The sequence below is a fragment of the Dasypus novemcinctus genome, chromosome 1, assembly GCF_030445035.2.
Source record: "Dasypus novemcinctus isolate mDasNov1 chromosome 1, mDasNov1.1.hap2, whole genome shotgun sequence".
NCBI classification, from domain to species: Eukaryota; Metazoa; Chordata; class Mammalia; order Cingulata; family Dasypodidae; genus Dasypus; species Dasypus novemcinctus.
In genome coordinates, this window is record NC_080673.1 from 4044974 (window position 1) to 4069813 (window position 24840).

General features: G+C 45.2%; 1 protein-coding gene across 4 annotated transcripts in view; it reads left to right on the forward strand.

Moving 5' to 3' along the window:
* Positions 1-24840, forward strand: part of IRF2 (interferon regulatory factor 2) — a 130091-nt gene that overhangs the window by 72955 nt on the left and 32296 nt on the right. For all 4 annotated transcript variants that reach the window (XM_058302712.2, XM_058302604.2, XM_058302831.2 and 1 more), the window contains exon 2: positions 12494-12586. In XM_058302712.2, the coding sequence (XP_058158695.1) occupies positions 12500-12586 (87 nt within the window). In that variant the 5' untranslated portion in view covers positions 12494-12499. The remainder of the gene's footprint in view (positions 1-12493; positions 12587-24840) is intronic.

The following is a 24840-nucleotide window of genomic DNA, read 5'->3' on the forward strand; positions in this document are numbered from 1 at the left end:
CTTTTTGCTGAAAAGGTCTACAGAAGTCCATGTGAAGAGTGTAGGATGTCTTATGACAGGAACTTGGATTTTGGGAAGGATTACTGTATGCCCAGGAAAAATTACTGCCAAAGATTGCTATTAGATTTCTCTAAGTGAATTTCTACTTGCGTCTTTCTTTCCCTGTACATCCGCATAGCCACCATTCTCACCCAGAGCCATGGCTTCTAGATTAGCTCCTTGCCTCCATTTGGCTCTGGATGGAGTGTTTCTTTGGTTCATGGCCTTTATCATGAACTCCAGAAAGACCTGGGTTCAAATCTTGAGTCTTACCCGTGTGCAGCTGGCCCACGCGCAGTGCTGATGCGCGCAAGGAGTGCCCTACCACACAGGGGTGTGCCTCGCGTAGGGGAGCCCCATGCACAAGGAGTGCGCCCCTTAAGGAGAGCCGCCCAGCGCGAAAGAAAGTGCAGCCTGCCCAGGAGTGGCGCCGCACACACGGAGAGCTGACACAACAAGATGACACAACAAAAAGAAACACAGATTCCCATGCCGCTGACAACAACAGAAGCAGACAAAGAAGAAGACACAGCAAATAGACACAGAGAACAGACAACTGGGGCAGGTGGGGGGGGAAGGGGAGAGAAATAAATAAATCTTAAAAAAAAAAAATATTGAGTCTTCGAAGATCTAGAGGCATGGGGGACTTGGACAAGTTGGCTTTTCCCTTATCAAGCTGTCCTTTTCCTCATCTCCAAAATGGGAGTAATAGTATTTAACTTGCTGGGCCATTGTGAGGGTTCGAGATGATTCATCCCAAATATCCAGCACATCAAAACCCCAGGGGCAGCTTCCTGCTGCAGTCAGTTGCTCTGCCCACATCAGTAAACACACCTGCCTCTGCCCTGCGGCGGCCACTTACACCAGCCTCCACCTTGCCGGGCTTGCCTGCTGCCTTCCCTCTGTCTAGGCAGTTCCTCCAGCCTGTGAGCCCTGCTTTACCGAAAAGTTTTCCCTTACAGACCCACTTCAGAATGATTTTTGTTCCTTATGAACTCGGTCATTTAGTTGGCAATTAATCACCTACTGACTTCTGATCTCTCTTGCATGGACTTTAATTATTACAATTATACTACTATTTAACTTTAAACGATTTATATCTCACATCCCCAGCTAATTTACTAGTTCATTAGCATAGTGATAATTTCTTACACGTCTTTGAATCCTCCATAGCACTTAGCACAGTTCCTTGTATTAATATGTATTTTTTAAAATAAATAACTCCCTTTATTAACACATTTGTGCAGATGAACACATTTTCATAGGTATTACTATTGTACACATTTTTTAGATGAGAAAAAGAGCACAGAAGATTAGTAAAATACAGAGTCACGCTATTAACAGTTGTCCCTCTGATTATACCAAGATTGGCAGAGTCCAGAAATCCTACTCTTAACACTATTTTCCTACTTATATATAATTTCAGAAAAACAGAAATAAACTGCTAGGTATCGAATAAGCAATGATTTAATGCATCATTACTGTGCTTCTATATACAATACCATATCTAATATGTGTTTTAGAAATATTTGCTGATACAAATATTTGTTAGCTGGATAATGCAGGCAATATATGCCACAGGAAAGAAGGGTCCAGTGATTTGAGATGTGAGAGCAGGCTTAATGGGTGGAAACAGATTTGCAGTAGCTTTTGTTGGGAGGGTAAGATTTCTGTAGGTTGCTAAGAGAGGGTAGGCGCATGGCTATGTTGGCAGGTGGCAAGAGCCATCGTGGGCACTAAAAAGAAAGCGATGCGGCCGCAAAAGGAATGAAGAATGGGGCAGAGCACTACTTGTCAACCCCTGCAATGTGGAACCAAACTGAAGGCTCTTCTTGGTAACTTACGTCCATCCCTTTGCCTTCACTCTTCTCCAGCTCCGACCTGTCTCCTGTGGTCTGTCAGTGTAAACTGATGAATTGACAGGTTGCCATTTTTCTCAGCTTTCTTCTTGCCCATCTCCCCTTGACTGTTTGGCATTTTTGCTGTGTCTCCAGATTCTGCAGTTTGCTCTCGCCTCTTGGGTGTTCTTGTACCTGCAAGCCTCCTTAGACATCTGTTTCTTCCTTAGGTCAACCAGAACTAAGGCTTGGAGAGGTGAACTAAGGCGAATTGTCCAAGTACTTTGTGGGAAATGGTTAGAGGACCTGCCTGGTTGGTAAGGGAGGAGGAATGGGAGATAATGTTGGAAGAAAGATTTTAGATCTATTTTTAGAAAGTCTTGAATATTCAAGATGGAATGCTCAAGAATCAAGGATTTTACTTACGCTAGAGATAACACGTTGTCATTGACCTATTGAAGTCTAGTATAAATTAGTATATTTACTTTTTCTTATACCGTGCAAGGAATTTAGAATACCTTGATTCCAATTCTTTGCCAAAGTTTTCCACCTTCTCTTTTATTTCCTTGAACATATTGGATAGTAGCTTTAAAGGCTGCATCTGAAAACATTTGGTATCTGGATATCTGTTCTATGTGTATGAGACCTGTTTATGGGACTCCTCTCTCCTGGGTAGGCCCTGATTTGTAATTCTTATGCCCTAGTCACCTGAATATGTCATGGCCTCATAGCCATCTCTTCTGGAATCAGTAAGTGCCCCTTGGCTAGGAGAAAAGCAGCCCAGAATGTCAGGACTTACCTTCCTGGGTTTCTTTCTTCTTCTAGATCTTGTCCTCAATTCTTTACCCTTGTTTGCTATCTGATGCTTTAGGACAGATTTTTAAAATGTATTTTGTCCAAGTTTCTGACTCATTCACCATAAGAGTTGGGCCTGAATTGCCTAATGTGCCATTACCAGAAGCCCCTCTCTCTCAACCAAGGATTTTATTATCTTAAATTCAGCAGAGACATTCAGAAGCTCTTAGAACAGAGAATTAAAATGATTAAAGAGGTATTTTATGAAGATTAACATGGCCGTGGTATGCAAGACAGAGAGTAACTAGGAAGGGCTCTGTAGGGAGAATGGTTCAGAGGCCATCCTTACAGCTGGCTGTTTTTAATGGTAAGAAAAAGCAGAGCTTCAGATTTATGAGCCTGGGCTTTTCAGGTTATACAGATCTGATTATGAGTCATGGCTCCTCCATTTACTAGCAGATTGCTCAGCCTACCCTTATCTTTAACAGGAGATAAATTCCCTGCCTCCTAAGGTTGTAAGGCTTAAATGAGAAAAGGCATAGAGACCCTAGTTAGATGCCTGGCAAGTCAGTGCTCAGTGAGGGTGGCCATCGCAGTTACTGCTCCATGGTCCAGCCCTCAGTTATTGAGGCGAAAGTTCACGATGCCTGGACTGGCACTAATTAGAACCGTAGCGTTGTTCAGCGTCGCGGGGCCCCATCTGAAACCTTACAAAGCACACTGAACAGCTTACGTGCGTCTCTGCAGCAGCCCTGGCTCCAGAAATACCCTCTATGCCCACCATGTGCTGAACGGGTTTGTAGCCAGCTGCAGGGTTAGGAAGAGTGTCCTGATCCCAGACCACAGAGGTGGTTTTACAGAGTGTCTGTGTTACGCTCAAGGGTAGGCCCTTCATGTTTTGTTTTCTTTGAAGCTGAGGTTGTTCATATTTTAGATTTACAGAGCCGTAGAATTTTAGCATTTCACTTTTAATAACAACCCAGTGTACAAAACAGGTAAATCAAATTATGCGTCTTCCTGTTACAAAAGGACTCATAGAATCATAGATTCCCTCCCATTTTTCTAGATGTTCAAAATGTGAAGCAGACAGATTAGGTGACTTGTCCAGGAATCCCTTACCAGTAGCAATGAGAGCATAAAGGTCCTGATTTCTGATGTACTCTGGTCTTTGGCAAAATTAGCACCTCTGTGTCTTCTCCACCAGCTGTATACCTTCTCAGCTGTGTTCAGGTTTCACATGGTGTGGGCAGGAATGCCCTTGAGAAACTTGCCTCATTGAAAGAAGACTGATCTGACATCTTGAATTTCATTGATGGAAGCTGGGGCATACATGCCAAGTAAGCACCTTCTTTTTTCAGCACTCTGAGCTCTGACTCATGGTCTTTTAGTCTTTGGAAATAGAGTTCATTTTTAGTGGCAGACTGGTCAGTGTCTGGTACAAGGCTCAGTGTAGCTAGAATTCTACCTTTGGTATTTTCTTTTTCACAGCCGTAAGGCTATATCACTCTTGATAGTCATGAGAAATCTGTGTTAAACTGCAAACTTTTTCTTCTGTCACGTAGCAAGACCATTGGTAGTGCATCACTTGGCCTATGTGTGGGAGATGAAGGGAGGCTGTAAAATCAAGTAAAAAAGGGGAAGTGCCTTCATGTAAAAGGGTGGCTTTTCATGATATATCACTGAGGGCATCCTCGCTACTTTATATATACTTTATATAATCTCCTGAAATAAGTGAATTCTTTTGTAACAATTCACCCTACTCTGAAAAAATACTTGCTTTGTTTGCTTTTCTTAAAATCAACTTATAATTAATGACAGTTAATCTGATTTAGATTTTGAAAAAGTTTTACATGTTTGATTTCATCATGGCTTTTTTTTTTTTGGCAAGGTGAGATATAAATTTTGGAGTTTGGCTGAGCTGTTCCTTGTTAGAAAGGCAGAGCACATAAATAAAGGATGGAATAACAGAGGATATAGCAAAGTCTGACATATAGGAATAATGGAGATCTGCTTGCCAGAATAACAGAACTTTACGGAAGTCTCAGAAGAGCTGGGTAACTAGTAATTAAAAATAAAAGTAAGGGAGTGGATATGGCTCAAGTGAATGTACACCTGCTCCCTACATGGGAGGTCCTGGGTTTGATCCCCAGGGCCTCCTAAAAACAAGCAGACAACAAGCAAACAAATGAAAAAAACAATTCGGGAGCCGATGTGGCTCAGTGGTTGAGTGCCAGGTTCCCACATACGAGGTCTCAGGTTCAATCCCCGCTCTAGTACCTAAAAAAAAAAAGTGGAAACGCAGAGCCTTGCTCCCCTGTGTGGCCTGGAGTCCGAGAGCTTGTTAGAATGTAAACTCAAAGGGCCCACTCAGAACTGCTGAACTGAGGCACATTAAAGTTGGTGGAGTACTGGACTAGGTTTTATAATAAGCTCTTAACTTTAACTCTTAACCAAACTGACACCATTCATTCACTTAAATCCTTCCATTTTCCCATCAGTCTTAGGATGGGCTGGCTTAACAATAGGCATTTACTGGTTTGTGGTTTCGAGGCTGGAAGGCTTCCCTCCCCCGGGCTTGGCATCTTCTGACTGGCCAGCAGTCTCGGGTTCCTTGGCTTTTCCGCCCCGTGGCGATGCACGTAGCAGTGTCTTCTCCCTTTTCTCTCGGGCTCCATTGACTTCCAGCCTCTGGTTGCTTCCGGTGGCCTCTCTCCACCTCTGACTTTCAACTCTGATTCTAAAGGACTCCAGGAATCTGTTTTAAAGCCTAACTCGATGCAGATGCTACTACATCTCACTTGTAGTAACATCTTAACGAGATCTTATGTAAATGGGTCCACACCCACCAGAACCTAGAACATGTCCACACTGGGGTACACGTTCAGTCTACCACCTAGACTGACGTCCTGGGCCTGTTCTCAGGCCCTGCAGGGTCAGTCTCGTCTCTAACACCTTTCCTGCTGCCCACTGCCGTCTGGAGGCCTTCTGCCTCTGAGGTCCCTTCCTGCCTCGGGGCCTTTATGGCTCTCCCCCGGCCTGCCCACTGCCTCAGGCTTTCCCAGGACTCCTTCCCTCACCGTAGATGGGACCCCATACGTGTTTTCACGTAACAATCTATGGGCATGGGCATTTGACGGAAGCCCTTCTCCCTCTTTGGGGTGCGTCACTGGTGCCTGAGGCTGTGTCATTCAGCACTGTATCCCTAGCACCTTCCTGAAGACCACAGCTCCGCCACTGCTTGTCTTCCACAGCCCCACACTGCTCGGCTCCTCTGACTGGGCTCTGGCCCCGCGTGCTGACTTCACCACCTCTGCCTCTCCTCTGCCGAGCTTCCCGAGCAGCCGCGCCCAGCTGCACCCCTGCTCCCGCTGGCCCTCTCACCTCCCCCCGCGGCTGGCATCTCTGCTTCTCTCCTCTACCTCTCTGCAGAGGGCTAGACTTTTAGAATACACCTCCCCTTGGCTGTGTCCATGTAAATGCTGAAAGATGGGCCTGTCAGACTCAGCCCAAATCATCTCAGCTTGTTTTCTCCTGCTTAATCTTTTCTGTCTTAAATCTGTTCATTTAACAAGTGGGTATTAGACACCAAGGACTCTGAGCTCCAACTGCTGGGGAAATACAAGGCCCTTTAGGAACTTATTATTCTCAGTTTAAGGGGGGCAGGGGACAGGCAACGCAATAAGAAAGTATTTTATTTATTTAAAAAAAATTTTAATATGTTTTTATTTTAAAAAAACATATTTAGATCACATAAATGTTACATTAAAATATAGGGGATTCCCATATGCCCCGCTCCTATCAGCTGGGTGCCTATCAGCCCTAGTACTATTATATATCAAGTAGGGTTGACACTAGTACCTATCAACCTTAGTACTAATAAGTTCAGACAGAAGAGCCACGTGTAGGGAAACCACAGCTGTGTCCGGTTCTGTCCCCCTGGGGAGCGTAAATTCCAAAGTAGGGCCCACTGGCAGGCGTTACTCCTGAGCGGTCTGCCCTGCCTGTAGTGCCTGGACGTTAAGGAAGTACTTTAGGCTAGCCTGGGTGAGGGGGTGGGGAGGACAGTGATACATGGGTTAGACTCGGCCACACTGAGAAGGTGAGAATTGAATAGAGGCCCCGCGCAAGGAGAACGAGCCCCCCGGATATATGGGGGAAGGGCTTTTTTGGCAGAAGGAGTGAGCGGCCTGTACCAAAACCGGGCAGGAGGATGTTTGACAGGTTCAAGAGCGAGCAAGGAGTGGGGTGACTAGAGGAGGCAGGGAACAGGAGACAGCGAAGTCGGAGGCCTGCCTGTGTAGGGCTTGATGGGCTGTGGCACAGACTGACTTGACTCTGAGTGGGAGGCACTGCCGGGTTGCGAGGTGAGGAGTGAGAGGATTTGGCTTCTGTTTTAAAAGGAGCATACAGGTCCTTCTACTGAGAACAGACTAAAGGAAGAAGTGTGGACAGAAGGGTCTCGGGCAGGTGATGCTATAATTCAGGCTAGAGATGGGATGATCCAGGACGTAACTGAGAGGTGACGCTGACAAGACCGGTGACACATTGGATGTGGGTATGAGAAAGAGGAGGACAGAATGATGCCGAGGGTTTGGGCCTGGGCAGCTGGTACGGTGGATTTGTCGTTAATGGAGATGGGGAAGGCTGGGAGTGGAGCAGGTTTTGAGGGTGTGGGCGGCAGTAGGGATGTGGTAAATGTGGAATACATCCAGGTGAAGATATTCAGTATACGTAGATGAATTGGAATTTTGGGAAGGGGTTCCAGCTAGAGATTACATTTGGGAACGTGGGGGCTGTGAGACTAGGTGAGATCCCTGAAGATGGGGTATAGATAGAGTTGTTTCTCGTTATTTACGGTAGTTATGCTCTATAAAGTTGCTGAGAACACTGAATTAGTGAATACTGAAACCTATGAGAAAAACTGGGTTAGATTCTTAAGAGCCTCTGGTCAGCGTTTTCTCAACCAGTCAGTACATAACCTTGTTTTATGTGCATTTTGTTTATCTTTTGCTTCTTTAAATTTGCATACAACAGTTCCTTAGGAAATTCTTGGTTTCATCATTGTTTTAGAGGAGACTGCCGTCATATAGCCACAGGTAGAAACCTTATCTTTGCCTTCAGACCATTTTAGGGCAACAGTTGAACAAAGCCTCTGAATATAAATTTAAGCTAATTTAATCATACCCATTGGGGGCAGGTGATGGGAGTTCATTAAATAAGGTGTTGATTCATTAAAACTAACACATGGCGGGCAGCTCTGTAACTCCTGCCTGAATGAAGCTTATCTAACATGTATTTTCTCTGTAAGACATATCACAGCCCTTTGCACTTAGGAACACTAGTCAGCACTTCAGCACTACACTTGGGGGACATTTTAAACCCTGATATCACCCTAAAAATGCAAAAATTTGAAAAACATGTTGCTAAGTATATTGTGAAAAGGATACATCTTAGAGTATTAGAGCTGAAACAAGAAGGCAGAGATGTCACCTTTTCCGACTTCAGCTGGGAGCATGTATGTTGGGCAACTCAAATTTTGCTCTTGTGCATGTATATGAATTTTACCATGAAAGCACCATGAGTATTGATCTTGGAATTACAAATAAATTTTAATGAGTAGGCCCATTGGCAAATGCAGAATCCATGAAAATGAGATTGACCATAATAAAGAGACCCAAAGACCTAGCCCCAGGTCTCCTCAGTGAGATCTAGGCAATGTGGTAGGAGGAAAAGAGGTATTTTCTGGGAGACAGTGATGGACTGTGCTAAGTCCTGATTCATATTATCCCCATCTACCTAGCTGCCTATGGTAATGGTAGCTATCTCCCCACCAGGCTTTAGTTTTTTGTTTTTGTTTTTTACCTTATTAAAAGTTAAAGTTTATTCAAACTAAATGGTATTCAGGGAATTGCATCTTCTATTTCCTTTCTCTTAAATTAAAGCTTATCTGAGGCTCTTTCATTCAATACCTTATCCATTTCTTTCTAAACCTTTTTGCTTTGTTCTTTTTTATTTTTAAAAGATACTTAGATTACATGAATGTTACTTAAGAAATATAGGGCATTCCCATATGCCCTGCTCCCCACCCAGCCCCTATTTGCCCCCATTAACAACATCCTTCATCAGTGTGGTACATTCATTGCAATTGATGAACACATTTTAGAGCGTTGCCACTAAGCATGGATTATAGTTTACCTTGTACTTTACATTCCCACATAATTCTCTAGGTTATGGCAACATAAATAATGGCCTGTATCTGTCATTGTAGTGTCATTCAGGACAATTCCTGAGTCCCACAAATATCCCCATATTACACATCTCCCTCTCCCTGGCCTCAGAACCTTGAGTGGCCACTTCTTCCACATTAATGATATAAGTTCTTCCATTGCTAGAATCACAATAAATCTATAGTAGAATACCAGTAAGTCCACTCGTAGGCCATAGTTCATTCTTCATTCCTGGGGATTCTGGGATGGGGATGCCCACTCCACCTCTAATTGAGAGGGGGCTTCAGTCCCATAGGATCAATGGATGGGGCTCTCTTGCTTGCACTTGTAGACTCTCTCAGTTCCTTGGTATGGTGGCTGTCCATCATCACTTCATTGTTAATTGTCCTGGGTGAGTCCAATGAATTGGCGATTAGGTGTTGCAACTCTTTTGAGGCACTGGACAGTCCAAAGATTCCGGTCTCTTGGACGTACACCTACCAACTCCAGCACTGACTATAGGTTCAAATAGAAGGGCCCAGAGAGCCATGTATAGGGGAACCACAACTGAGTCCAATTCTGTCACACTGGGGAACACAAACCCCAAAGTAGGGCCCACTGACACGGCACCAAACTCATGAGCTATCTACCCTGACTGCAGTACCTGGTGTCTCCAGAACCCTCAGGAGCCCCACTATTTGGGGTAGTGTCTATTTGGCAGTGAATGTGATCCTGCTGAGACATGCATGAGTGTAACTCTGGAATGACCTCCTGACTCACTTTGAAGTCTCTTAGCCATACAAACTCATGTGTCTTTACATTTCTCCCCTTCGGTCAAGGTCTTTTTCCAGTTGCATTGCTAGTTGGTGCCTGGTAGTAATCCCTTGGTGCCAGGGAGGTTCATCCCTGGAAGTCATGTCCCATGCTGAGAGGAAGTTACTGCATTTATAGACTGAGTTCGCTTGGAGAGCAGCCACATCTGAGTGAAAAAGAGACGCTCAGGAGGTAACGCTTAGGCACCCTGTAATACTAAGCTAAGTTTCAATTTCAGGAGTAAAGCATAAGCACAGCCATCAGTATCAAGGGCCCATCAGTGGACCATCCTCCGTCACTAGCCATGGCCTCTGTACTTGGGGGACTCTTGCTGTTTCAACAGAGCATGTGGCAGAGCTCCCCAGGATGGGAATTTGATCTTCTTTAGGTTTCTGTGTGGCTCTCTACCCACTGTGACAGTGCCCCATGAACACCTGAACACATTTATATGCCTTATACGTATGCCCAGGTGAACCTCCTCCTATGCATCCCCCATCTCTGACACCCCACACTAATGGCCCTCCCCTGCCATTGTAACCCTTCTGTGATCCACAGGCTTTAGTTTTAAAGACAAAAAAAGCTTTTTGAAATATTTCAGATGACTGTTTTTTCCAAGGAGGTTATTTGTGGGGGAAAGGAGGAAATATCCTATTTCTAATAATTACGAGTCAGAAGCAGGGCCCCTTATACATCCCTCTTCGTTTTTCTGGAGCACTCTGTTTGGTAACCCACAGTGGGCTGACCGTCGCTGTGGGCCAGCACCTGCTGCTCTCCACTAGTGAACTACCATGACTGCCCTGCAGCTGTCCTTCCCTCTACTTTATGAATTGCTCCTGCCTTTGCTGCCAACTTTGTGTCTTGAGATCCTCAAGGCAGGGAAAGGAGAGCAGAGGGGATGATGTGAGCCAGGGAGCAGAAGGTGTGTGCACCAGCGAGTGGGCCAGGAGGACTGCAGAGGCGTGCCAGGGAAAGGGGGTGGGAGGCGCTGAGCAGGGTCCCTGTGCTGATGAGGGGGTCGCAGGAGAAGAGAGGTCCTTTGCAAACTGCAAGAGAGAGTTTTTTTTTTAATATATTTTTTATTTTAAAAATTTAGATTACATATTGTTACATAAAAATATAGGGGATTTCCATATGCCTCTCTCCCTCCCCTCCCACATTTTCCACCTTAACAGCACCCTACATTGCTTACAATTGATGGACACGTTTTGGAGCATTGCTGCTAAACGTGGACTCTAGTTTACATTACAGTTTACCTTGGTTACGGCAAGATGCATAATGGCCTATATCTGCCATTGTGGTGTCATTCAAGACAATTCCCAAGTCCAGAAAATGCTTCCATATTTCACCTGTTTTTCCCAAGAGAGAGTTCTTGGGACTTTGGTAATAGCTCAAATTCATCTGAAGAATTTTCAGAGCTCATTTTTGTTGGAAAAAGTGAGTAAAAGAAGCACGAGGCTGCAGAGTGTTGAAAAAGGCCTAATGTGACACTAGCCATGAAGTCCCCCAGAAAGGGACTTGGGTCATCATTGTCTCTGCTCTTGGACTCCAGGTTAAATTTAAATTTAGGGGTAAATAGGGTGAAGATGAGTGGTAGACATCTGGGAGGTACTTCACTAGTGATTCTGTCCTGAATGTGTTTTGATGGACTGTCCAGATGGAGAGGAGAGGCGATGTGAGGGCTGGGTGGTGTGACGGTGTTCAGGCCCTGATCTGATTCGCAGGGAGAAATTGAGTTAAAGGGTGAAGAAGATGGTATGGGTGGTGGGGGTGGTATGGAAAAAAGATGCTTGAGAGAGAGAGTGAGACTGCACTGGGGTAGAAGCACAGGCGAAGCCAGAGCAGAAGATCCTGCTGAGCTCTGAAAGCAGATAGAACAAGTCAGAGGAGAACCCCGGGGGAACCCAGGTTCATTTAGAGTTTTAAAGTGCCAGTGTTGGGGTTTACAGCATTTATACCCCAGGTACCCAAAAGGAGAAAATGGGTTCTTGGCTGCTTTTGGTTGGTCCACTCTTGGGGGCTCGGAAGGTACTGAGCCGAAGGTATTGTAAACGACGGGCCCTCACGTGCCTGGCGCGGCAGGTTAACGACGGGCCCTCGCGTGCCTGGTGCGTGGCAGGTTAACGACGGGCCCTCGCGCGCCTGGCGCGTGGCAGGTGAACGACGGGCCCTCGCGCGCCTGGCGCGTGGCAGGTAGACGACGGGCCCTCGCGCGCCTGGCGCGTAAGGTGAACGACGGGCCCTCGCGTGCCTGGCGCGTGGAAGGTGAACGACGGGCCCTCGCGTGCCTGGCGCGTGGCAGGTGAACGACGGGCCCTCGCGTGCCTGGCGCGTGGCAGGTGAACGACGGGCCCTCGCGCGCCTGGCGCGTGGCAGGTAGACGACGGGCCCTCACGTGCCTGGCGTGGCAGGTTAACGACGGGCCCTCGCGTGCCTGGCGTGTGGCAGGTGAACGACGGGCCCTCGCGTGCCTGGCGCGTGGCAGGTTCTGCTGCCCCTGCTGCCGGGGGGGAGGGTCACACCTGGCCTCGGGAAGGCCTCCAGGAGGGCTGAGCCTTGGCCGGCTGGGTGTCTCCCAGTCCGTTCTCCAGTGGTTCAGCAGGAGTGAGGGGCAGTGTCAGGCATGGGCAGGGACTTCAGGGTAAAGCCTCAGTACCCTTCCCTGAGCCCCACCCCTGCCCAGGGCAGCACACAGAGGCTTGCGATGCTGAGGAAGGGCCCCAGAGACAGGCAGGGGTAGAAGTCTAATTCAGAGCTGGGCAGTTAGCAGTGGAAATGCCTAATGTGCTGCTTCTTCTGCAAAAGGGAACCATGCCTGTGGAAAGGATGCGGATGCGCCCGTGGCTGGAGGAGCAGATAAACTCAAATACGATACCTGGGCTAAAGTGGCTTAACAAGGTAAGTGCTTTGGTGGGAAAGAGCGAGATGGGGGGCGTGGCACCGGGAGGATGGGCGGGAGTGGTACCCTGGCTCGGAAGCAAGCGCGTGTAAAGAGTAAAATTGTTCTTCGTGTTTAAAATCTTACGCACCTTTATTGCTCAAAGCAACTAACAAAAAAAAAAAAAAATCAGAAACATTAAATTAGATAAAGGTTTTCTTATCTTCTCAGACTTCAATTCTGCTCACCTTCGTGTTTTGAATGACTTTATGAGAAACTTGTTGCCATGTTTTCCTCTAATGAGTTTCCCCCTCTTCCTTCTCCAGATTCCTTGTCAGCTTCTGCTGGCTTTCTAGGATTACAGGCCATAGACACTTTAGGGTTTATATTGAGAATGGAACATATCGATTTCCTTTTCAGGATTCTCTATGCAAAGAGACCTCTGGTTTTTGTCCTCTAAAAAAGTCTTCTCTTCAGTTTTATCATGAAGACTGTCTGTGGGCCCACCCGTCTATCCTAGAAAAGAATTAGTATATCATTTACCAACACCCCCCATGTACCTTCAATGTGTATTCGTAAACACTCGTTTACTTTAATAACCTCAAAACTCCCCATGTAATTGACCCTAGCAGTTAGGGGCAAATCAGGAAGAGATAGTATATGTAAAAATTTAAAAACATCTCAAGATTTATAGTTCTAATAAAAAAAAGCAACTTAATAAAATGTATCATGCTTTCTGTAAGAGGGCCCAAGGGAGAACTTTTTCTAACACTACCAGGAATAATTGTGATTCCTCTGAGCAAATATGTTTTTCTTCTCTCCCCTCCATCTTTTAACCAGTCAAGCTTCATTTTGTATCAGGTACTCACGCCCTTACAGGCAGATTGTGGCCTGCTTCTATCTAGCAAGTGTACAGGATATTGTAGTGTATATATATTCCTAATGTTACTCCTGGCTTCATTTTATTTTATCTTTTCAGATATTTCTCAAATCTTACTTCTTTTAGTTCTTTTTTACCTCATCCACTTATTTTTTTTATTTTTAAATTTTGCCCATTGTCTGCTCACTTTTTTCCCCCTCATTGTTGGCTTGTTTTTTCTTGTTGTCTGCTCGTTGTTTTTTTGCTCTCTGTCTGCTTGTTGTTTCTTTGTCTTCTTTAAGAGGCACCAGAACTGAACACAAGATCTCCCATGTGGGAGGCAGGGAACTCAGCTGCTTGAGCCACATCTACTCCCTCATCCACTTTTTAAATTTAACATTATTGTATTTGAATGTGTCTGCTTAAGTGAATCCTTTCTGAAACAAGTTGGGGTATGAAGTAAATAGAAATAACGTCGATAAACATATACGCTTATTTCAGTGACTTGTCACAAACATAAGGTGTGAGGGTTCCATAAAAATTGAAATTTATGGCAAACAGTGCCTTTTTCTAGGCTTGCTTTACCTCTAGTGTTGTAGATTTTTACCCTTGTAGGGGCTCTGTAATTAGTCTCTTCCCAAAGAAACAAGATAAAAGACTTCTCCTTTGCCTGCCATTAACAGGGATCGGGGGTACATATGGAGGTATCAAGAATGGGGGATGTTAGTAAAGGAGAGGTGGAGAGACAGAGGGTAATAAGTAGTAATAGAAATAATATTAGGGAAGCAGATTTGGCCCAACGGATAGGGCATCCACCTACCACATGGGAGGTCCAAGTTTCAAACCCAGGGCTTTCTGACCTGCGTGATGAGCTGGCCCATGTGCAGTGCTGATGTGCGCAAGGAGTGCCCTGCCACGCAGGGGTGTTCCCCGCATATGGGAGCCCCATGTGCAAGGAGTGCGCCCCGTAAGGAGAGCCGCCCAGCGCGAAAGTAAGTGCAGCCTGCCCAGGAGTGGCGCCGCACCCGCACGGAGAGCTGACGCAGCAAGATGAAAAGACATAGATTCCGGGTGCCACTGACCAGGAATATAAGCGCACAGAACACACAGCAAATGGACACAGAGAGCAGGCAACTGGGGCGGGGGGAGAGAAATAAATAAAAAATAAATCTTAAAAAAAAAAATAATAATGATAATGGAAGCTAACATGAATTAAGTGCTTACCATGTGCCAAATAGTCCTCTAAGCAAGGAACATGCATTGACTCATATAATACCCACTCGTATGTAAAATGTTATTTCCATTTTACAGATGAGGAAACTGAGGCACAGAGAGATTAAATAAGATTATATATATATATATATATATATATATTTTTTTTAAAGATTTATTTTATTTATTTAATTCCCCTACCTCCCCTGGTTGTCTGTTCTTGGTGTCTATTTGCTGCATCTTGTTTCTTTGTCCGCTTCTGTTGTCGTCAGCGGCACGGGAAGTGTGGGCGGCGCCATTCCTGGGCAGGCTGCTCTTTCTTTTCACGCTGGGCGGCTTTCCTCACGGGCGCACTCCTTGCGTGTGGGGCTCCCCCACGCGGGGGACACCCCTGCGTGGCACGGCACTCCTTGCGCGCATCAGCACTGCGCATGGCCAGCTCCACATGGGTGAAGGAGGTCCGGGGTTTGAACCGCGGACCTCCCATATGGTAGACGGACGCCCTAACCACTGGGCCAAAGTCCGTTTCCCAGGATTATATTTTGAAGAACATAATAACATTACTTGTTTTGAATTAGAGTGTGAGATTAAAACAACTTTTCCTGACTTCTGAGGAGAACAAGTTGTTTGGTTTTCCCTTTTTTGTAAGCAGAGCCGTTGATTTTGGTTGGCTCAGTGCCGTGGAGGACACACAGGGTCATCACACTGGGTAAGCACCCGATGTGCTGTGCTTAGGTGCTCTCTGCAGGGGGTTGAGTACTGGTCCCCCAAAGATATGTCTCCTTCCTAATCACCAGGACTGGGAATGAGACCTTACTTGGAAAAAGGATCTTTTGTGTGTAATTAAGTTAAGGATCTCGAGAAGAGATCATCCGGGATTATCTGGGGCTGTGGGGGCAGGCGCGAAGTCCAGTGCCAAGTGTGCTTTTAAAAGACAGGAGAGAAGACACAGGGAGGAGGCTGGGTGCAGATGGAGGCGGAGATCGGGCGATGCTGCCGCAAGCCCGGGAGCCCATGAGCCATCGGAAGCCAGAAGAGGCCAGGAAGGGTTCTCCTTGGAGCCCTGGGGAGCGCGGCCCCACCAGCACCTGGAGCTCACCTGGAGCTCACCTGGAGCTCAGCCTCGCCTCCAGAGCTGAAGGAACCCGCCCTGCTGCTGTAAGCCTCTCGCCCTGTGGTGTCTGGTTACGGCAGCCTGTCAAGGCAGGTCCTTCCTGAGCGCTCCACGTGGTGTCTTTCCTTCCGTCCTCTTGGTCCTCGGTTTTCTCATGTGAAACCAGCAGGGAATGGACCCCTCCTGGTGCTTCTCAACACTTGGCTCCTCGCAGGTTGTCCTTACCTGCCGAGCTTCCTACCGAGGCAGAGAGGGAAAGGAGAACCCTCCTGCCACCTTGCTTGGCTCCTCCAAGCCGAGACGTGAGGAGGGAGGAGCCTGTGCCCGTGGCTGCAGGTCAGCACCGCCTGCGCGGAGAGCTGGCCCGGGAGGCCTCAGGCAGCCCGGCCTCGGCTGGGCTGCGGTGGTGCCTGTGGCAGTGTGGCCACTGTCACTGCAGGCCGCGGTGGGTCAGGGCATGTATCTGTATGTAGGCTTCTGTTAACCTGGGCTCAGGTTTTCACTAATGTAGGCTTGTTGATATATATATGTATGTATATGTATTTATTTATATTTTTTATTCCCCCTCCCCCACCCCGTTGTTGCTTTTATGTTCGCTGCCTGCTCTGTGTCCATTTGCTGTGTATTCTTCCACGTCTGCTTGTCTTTTCTTCTCGTCTTTCCCTTCAGGAGGCACCAGGAACCGATCCCGGGACCTCTGGTGTGGGAGAGAGGCACTCAGTTGCTTGAGCCACCTCAGCTCCCTGGTCTGCTGCATCTCTCACTGTCTCTCCTCTGTGTCTCCCTTTGTTGTGTCATCTTGCTGCGCCAGCTTTCTGTGGCACGGGCCATCAGCTCTCTGCGGCACGGGCCAGTTTGCCTTCAGCAGGAGGCCCTGGGAATCAAACCGAGGGCCTCCCTTATGGTAAGACGGGAGCCCATTCGCTTGAGCGACATCTGCTTTCCAGGCTTGCTGATAGTCATCTGTCCATATAAGTACTTAACTGAGAGCCTTGTATTTTCTTCTCATTCATAAGCATTCTGCCTAGGAATGGCTGTTTACGTTTTGAGTTGGTCTGAGGTCAAAACAATTCATTCCAAAAATCTTTCCTCCCACTGAAAACTGTGGTAGCCCTCCGAAGATGGACACTGTCTGTGGGGTTGTGTGGTCCACCCACGCCCGAGCTGAGGAATTCAGAGAGATCCTGTTGATGGCGACGTCCTCCTGGAAGTGTCCCTAGCGGGAAACCCCAGTGGGGGCCACGCACGGCTGTCCTGGCCACGCCGGGGCCAGGCACGCTCCTTGCTCTGTAAATACTGTTGTGTGAGTAAACTCACGGTGCAGCCAGCTTGAAGAGGAGCACCAAGGGTGGCTGGTTGTTTTTTCCAGTTAAAATAATTAGACTTATGAACACTGGATTGTCACTTGTCACATTTCTCTCTCTAATGGAGGGTCTGTCAAATGCAGTGCATTCTTAGCAAGAGACACATAAACAACTAAATAATGCCTTAACTTTGTTTCCATCTCCTACTTTCAATAAATTTGGAGAAGTGTGGTAATGGAATAGGTCATTTGGAGTCCTCTGAAAGAAGAGGGGAGAAGTTTAGCCAAGCAGCATTAGCACTAGATTATACAACTCATGAATAGTTTCTTGCTCTTTTATAAGTATATTTGAATTTTACCAAAGTAACTTTGAATCATCTGGTGACTAGAAAGAATAGTGTAGCAAACTTGTCCACATCTAGATTTCATAATTATCAACAGCTGTTTCCTCTGTGTGTGGCAGTACAGGTGTGTGCGGGACTGTGTTACTGTGTGGTATTTTAAAGCAATTCTGTGACAGTGTACATCTCTAGGAAATGAGGACATTTTAAAATATACCCACCATGCCATTATCAAATCGTGGAAAACATACTAACTTTTAATATCATCAGTCCTCAATATCCTTAGTTCGAGATGCCTCGAGTATTCCCCAAACTCTTTTTTTATAGTTCATTTGTTCAAGTCAGAATCCAAGGAAGGCGGCAGGTTGTGTTTGGGTGTGAGGACTCGCAGTCCGGCCTGGTGGTCGGGCCCCTCTCCTGATTCTGCTCCTGTCACTGATCTGTTGGAGAGGCAGATCCAGCCTGGATTTGTCCAGACACCTGCCTGTGGCTGGTCTCCCGGGCCTTCCTGAGGAGGGCAGGCGGCAGCCACCTCAGGTTCATGGTTCCTCTTGCAGCTCCCCTCGCTGCCGCCCTGGCCCTCGAGGTCCTCATTTCATGCGGACATCTGCCCGGTCCAGGCACCAAGGCCCCTCTCCAAGCACAGGACGTCATCAGGCTGTTCAAAGCCCTTCCCTTTTCTTCCCTTTGCAAAAATGCTTGGACTTAGAAACACCAGGCTGTCTCTGATCAGGACGAGGAGCCCAGACACTAGCAGCAGACTGTAAATCTTACAAACTCAGGAGGAAAGAAGCAGCGGAGGGACGTAACAGGACTGGTGTGTTTTGCATTGCTCAAGATGAGCTTAATGTTTTTCTGAATTCAAGCAGTACTCATCTCTGTTGCCCACAGCCGTGCTGGTCTCTGTACCTGCGTAGACGTGGCTGGACTGTGGTAGGAGCTCAGGGTTCTTCCCACGGTGGGGGGTGGGCGCTGCAGGTGTGGAAGCAGTCACTCAGGGCATCTAAACCGCCTGCTGTAGCTTCCTCATCACTAAATCAAAGGCCATGCAATGGTTTGGCTCAAACAACAGGAATGTATTGGCTCATGGGTCTGAGGCTAGAAGTCCAAATCAAGGTGACATCAAGGCAGTGCTTTCTCCCTGGGACTGGCTGTTGGCCACTGATCATAATTTCTTTCAGTTTTAAGATAAAACTTTTTTTTTACCTCCTTAAATGTTTTTTTAAAGATATCTTTGATATAGTTTTTTTTTCACAATATGAATAACTAAAAGTGACTTTTAAAAATGTTACCATTTTAACTATTTTAAAGTATACAGTTCAGTACCATGAAATACATTCACCGTGTTGTGCAGCCATCACCTCTGTTTGGTTCCGGAGCATTTTTTTTTAAGCAACCTCAAAGGAAACCCCGTAATCATTAAGCAGCAGCTGCCTGTTTCCTCTTCCCCAGCCCCCGGCAACCGCTCACATGCTGGATACGTCACGTAAATGGCATCCTATAACAGGTGGCCTTCCCGTTGAGCTTCCCTCACGCTTCCAGCGTTCACCCGCAGTGTGGCGTGTATCGGTACGTCATTCATTTAATGGCTGACTAATATTCAGTTGAATGGATTTGACACATTTTGTTTATCCATTTATGAGTCGGTGGATGTTTGGATTGTTTCTACCTTTTAGATATTGCGAATAGAGCTGCTGTGACATTCATGTACAAGTTTTTGTTTCAACATGTGTTTTCGATTCTTTTGAGTATTTTCCTGAGAGTGGAATTTCTGGGTCAGATGGTAATTCCATGTTTAACTTATTGAGGAACCGCCGAACTCTTTTCCACAGAGGCTTCACAATTCTAAATTCCTACCCACAATATAGGAGGATTCTGATTTTGCCACATTCTCACCAACACTTATTTTCCTTTTTTTCTTTCCTTCAAAAAAAAAATAGGCATTCTAGTGGGGAGAATTGGTTTCTCATTGTAGCTTTGATTTGCATTTCCTTAATGACATTGATGCTGGGTTATCTTTTCATGTGCTTATTGGCCATTTGTGTAACTTCTTTGGAGAAATATCTATTCAGGTTCTTAGCCCAAGTTTTAGTTTGTTTGCTGTTGAGTTGTAAGAGTTCTTTGGTATATTCTAGATACTAGACCCTCATCAGATATATGATTTGAAAATATTTTTTCCTATTCTTTGTCTTTTCACTTGCTTGATAGTGTCTTGATGCACAAACATTTTAAATTTTAAGTTCAATTTATCTTTTTTCCTTTGGTTGCTTATACTTTTAGTGCCATGTCTGAGAAACCATTGCCAAATCCAATGTCATGAAACATCCCTATGTTTTCTTCTAAGATTTTTATAGCTTTAGCTCTTATATTTAGATTTTGATCTATTTCAAGTTAATTTTTTAAAATGGTGTGAGGTAAGTCCAACTGGATTCCTTTGCATGTGGATATCCTATCATCCTAGCACCATTTGTTGAAAAAAACTATTCTTTCACCATTGGGTGATATGGTGGTTTGAAACTATGTGTACCCCAGAAAAGCATATTCTTAAAGTTAATCCATTCCTGTGGGTGTAAACCCCTTGTAAGTACAATCTTTTGATGAGGCTACTTCAGTTAAGGTGCAACCTCCCTCATTCAGGACTAGTCTTTTTTTTTTTTTAAACAACAGGAATTTTTTTTTTTAAAGATTTATTTTTTATTTATTTCTCTTCCCCCCGCCCCCATTGTCTGTTCTCTGTGTCCATTTGCTGCATGTTCTTGTTGTTGTCAGCGGCACGGGAATCCGTGTTTCTTTTCGTTGCCGTCATCTTGCTGTGTCAACTCTCCGTGTGTGCGGCACCACTCCTGGGCAGGCTGCACTTTCTTTGGCTCTCCTTGCGGGGCGCACTCCTTGCGTGTGGGGCTCCCCTACGCGGAGGACACCCCTGTGTGGCAGGGCACTCCTTGCGCGCATCAGCACTGCGCATGGGCCAGCTCCACACGGGTCAAGGAGGCCTGGGGTTTGAACCCTGGACCTCCCATGTGGTAGGCGGATGCCCTAACCACTGGGCCAAGTCCGCTTCCCCCAGGGCTAGTCTTAATCCTCTTAATGGAGGCCTTTATAAATGGGATGAATACAGAAAAGAAGAAAAGAAACCATGGAAGCAAAAGCTGAAATCAGCGAGACCAGGAAGGGAAGGGAGAGACCAGCAGGTGCTGCCATGTGCGTGGCATGTACCCAGGAGTCCAGGGCCACTGGCAGCCGGTCTTGAATAAGAAAGCATGGTCTTGATGATGCCTTGATTTGGACATTTTCATGGCCTCAAAACTGTAGGCTTGTAAGCCAATAATTTCCTATTGTTAACAGCCAACCAATTTCATGCTGTCTGCTTTAAGCAGTCTAGGAAACTAAAGTCAGTGGTCTTTGCACCCTTGTCAAAACTCAGTTGTCTATAAATGTATAGTTTTATTTCTGGACTCTCAATTCTAGTCCAGTTGTCTTCATGCTTGCTTTTGTACCAGTACTACCCTGTTTTGATTACTGTTGCTTTGTAGGAAGTTTTGAGATTGGAAAGTATGAGTCCTCTCACTTTGTTCTTCTTTTCAAGATTGTTTTGTATATTTTAGGTCCCTTGCAATTCCATGTGAATTTTAGAATGAGCTCAATGATTTCTACAAAAAAGACAGCTTGGGGTTCTAATAGGGATTGCATTCAAAATGTAGATCAGTTTGGGGAGTTATAGCCATAATACGAGGTCTTCTGATCCATTAACATGAGGTGTTTTTTCTAGTTACTTAGATATTCAGTTTCTTTCAGCAATGTTTTGCTGTGTTCAGAGTATACATTTTGTACTTTCTTGGGGAAACTCAAATGTTCTGAAATATTTTTAGTTCAGGCTTTGTGATTGGTTGTGGGAAATGTTCTTACCACTTCTATTTTTTGAAACAGTGTGTGAAGAATTGATACTGGTTCTTCTTTAAATATTTGGTAGAATTCAGTGGTGAGGCCATCTGAGCCTGGCAGATTTACAGGCAGTTTTGTTTTTTTATTACTTTTAATTAAAAAAAATTTTTTTTTTAACTTTATACTTTTTATTTTGAAATATTTTCAAACTTATAGGACAGTTACGAAGTAATAAAAAACCCATACAGTCTGTATCCCAATTTTTCTCATGTCACAATAATGCCCTTTTAAGCCTTCTCTCCTCTTTTCTTTGATCCTGTCCAAGATCTTGTATGGTTTTAATTGTCATTGTCTCTTTAGTTTCTCTTTCCTTTTTGTTTTTTCGTTGTGTGGACATTTCATATAACATAAACTTTCCCATCTCAACCACTCCCAAGCACACCGTGTAGTGGGATTAATCACATTCACAATATTATCTACCCTCACCACTTCCGTCACTAAAACTTCCCGTCTCCCCAAAGAGAAACCCTATACTCATTATGCTGTAACTCCCCTTTTCCCCTACCACTGGCAATCTGTACTCTAATTTCTATGAGCTTGCATATTTTCTGTATTTTTTGTTATCTTAGGACTTAAATTTAACATCCCTAATCTATCTCTGTTATAGATTTGATACCAGCCTAACATCATTAGTGCACACAAACTATGCTCTTATACCCTTCTGTCCTACCAACTTTATGTAGTTCTTGTCACAAATAGCATGTTTATACATTATGAGGCCCAAACCACTGAACTATAATTACATTTTATGCATTAGCCTTTTAGGTCCTGAAAGAAGTCAAAAGTGGAATTACAAGCTAAAAATGCAATGATACTGGCATTTCTATTTGCCCATGTTGCTGCCCTTACCAGATATCTTTATTTCATGCAGCTTTGATCTGTTGTCCTTTCTTCCCCTTTCCTTTCAACCTGCAGAGCTCTCTTTAGCATCACTCCAGGGCAGGCTAGGGGTGACAGACTCCCTCAGCCTTTGTTTATGTGCCAATGTCTTAATTCCTACCTGCCCCCCCTCCTTTTTTTTTTTTGTGGTACCGGGACCAGGGATTGAACCCTGGATCTCTTGTGGGAAGCTGGTGCTCAACCACTGAGTCGCATCGGCTCCCCTCCATTTTTTTTCATTCGTTTGTTGTCTGTCTGTTTGATTTTAGAAGGCACCAGGAACATAATCAGGACCTCCCGTGTGGGAAGCATGTCCTCAGCCACTTGAGCCACATCTCCTCCCCTTTCTCTTACATGTTTGAAAGACAGTTTTGCCAGATACAGAATTCTTGATTGGCAGTTTTTTTATTTTCAGCACATTAAATATGTCTTCCCACCACTTTTTGTCTCCCTGGTCTGATGAGAAATCAGTATTTAAATTGTACTTGATAAGTTGCTGCTCTCTTTTGGCTTTTAGAATTATTTCTTTGACATTCCACAGGTTGATTATATACTGCAGTGTGGGTCTGTTTGGGTTCATCCTGTTTGGAGTTTCCTGAGCAATTTGGGTGTCTATATTCATGTCCTTCATTTACTTTGGGGAGTTTTCAGCCATTATTTCTTTGAATATTTTCTCGCTATCTCTTCTTTTTCTGGGATTTCTACAATGTGTATATTGGTATGCTTGGCAGTTTCCCACAGGTTCCTCAGGGTCTCTTCACTTTTCTTTATTCTTTTTTCTACTCCTCAAATGGCATGATTTCAATTGTCTAATCTTCCAGTTCTCTGATTCTTCCTTCTGCCAGTTCTAATCTGTTATTAAACCTCTCTGAAGGGAAGCAGATGTGGCTCAAGTGATAAGGCCTCTGCCTACCATATGGGAGGACCCAGGTTCAATCCCTGGGGCCTCCTGGTGAAAAAAAAGATAAAGCGTGCTTGCATGGCGAGCCAGTGCCCACGTGCTGCACCAGGTGCCTGCACAAGTGAGTCACGCAGCAAGATGACGACACAAGAGAGACGAAGGGGAGAGTCAAGGTGGTGCAGCGCAGTAGAAACCAGGAACTGAGGTTGCACAGGTGACAGGGAGCCTCTCTCCACATCAGAAGTCCCCAGGGTTGAATCCTGCTGAATCCCAGTCTGATTCTCCTCATTGATAATTTCTAATTCTTTAATCTTATCCTTTGCCTGGACCATCACCTCCTGTTACTTTGTTTTTTGTTTTTTGTTTTTAATTTCTAGTTTTTATTGAAGTGTATCATTCACACATGAACACGCATAAACAACAAGTGTCTAGTAAAGATTGTGAACTTACAAAATAAACAGTTCCTGTTACTTTGTATGTTTTATAGTCTTTTATTGAAACCTGAACATTCTGACATTCTAATGACATGCTGTTGCTGGAATTTAGACGCTAAGGCATCTGTCCGTTAAGTTTTGTATCCAGCTAGTGTATATGACAGAGCTTTCCTTGATTGCAAGAGCAAATAACAAAAAAAAGAGAAAGGAAAAAATAAAACACCGTTGCATTCTTTGCAGATGGACCTGCTTGAGTGCTCTTCTTCAGGCCTTATCAAAACGAGTTTAGAGAATAGCTCTTGGGGACGTCCCTGGTCCTTCTGTTCATGCATCTCATCCTGGGCATATGCATGTGATCCTAGAAATTCCCCACTCTTCCTTGGATACGACTGTCCTCTCTTCGCTGGAAAATAGTTTCCTCACCCTCCAGGACACTGCTCTGGATGTCCACAGCTGACAATCCCTTGCTCCAGGCAGTATGACTTGGAGCCCCTCCTAGGTGCGGGACAAATTCTGGTACTGCGTGTCCCTCAGGCCACCGTCAGACTGATTGGGCCAGGCACATACGCTCTTCACGTGTGCACCAGGGTTACTCTTCTCCCTCCAGATCTGGGGTCAGAGATCTGCACTGGGAGTGCCGCTGGGCCTGTGCCAACCTGGTGAGGGACGGGGAAGGGGCCAGCGGGTGTCATGAGATCCCTCCAACCTTTCGAGTGGCCTTTTTTCTTGGTTTGGCGTTCACCCCATTACTGCAGTCCTTTAGCTGTTTCTGGAGCTTTGAAAAAGATGTTTCTGCCAGTTCTTAGTAGGGGGACAGAGCCCTGAAACACCTTACTTTGCCATCTTGACCTGGGTGGGACCTTTGGATAGTTTTTTGGTTACTAATTCAATGTATTCAATTGTTATGGATCTATTCAGATTGTCTATTTCTTCTTGATTCAGCTTTGGTATTTTGTGTCTTTCTAGGAATTTGTTCACTTCACCTACATTATCTGATTTGTTGGGTACAGTTGTTCATAGTGTTGCTTTATGATCTTTCATTTTTTTTAAGGTCGATAATAATGTATCCTCTTTCTTTTTTTCTTTATTTTTAAAGTAACTTTAGATTACATAAATGTTAACATGGAAAATATAGGGGATTCCCATATACCCCACACTCTCCCCCTCCCACACTTTCCCCCATTAACAACGTCTTTCATTAGGGTGGTACATTTGTTACAATTGATGAACACATGTTGAAGTATTGCTGCTAACGAAGGTCTGTATTTTTACATCGGGTTTACACTTTG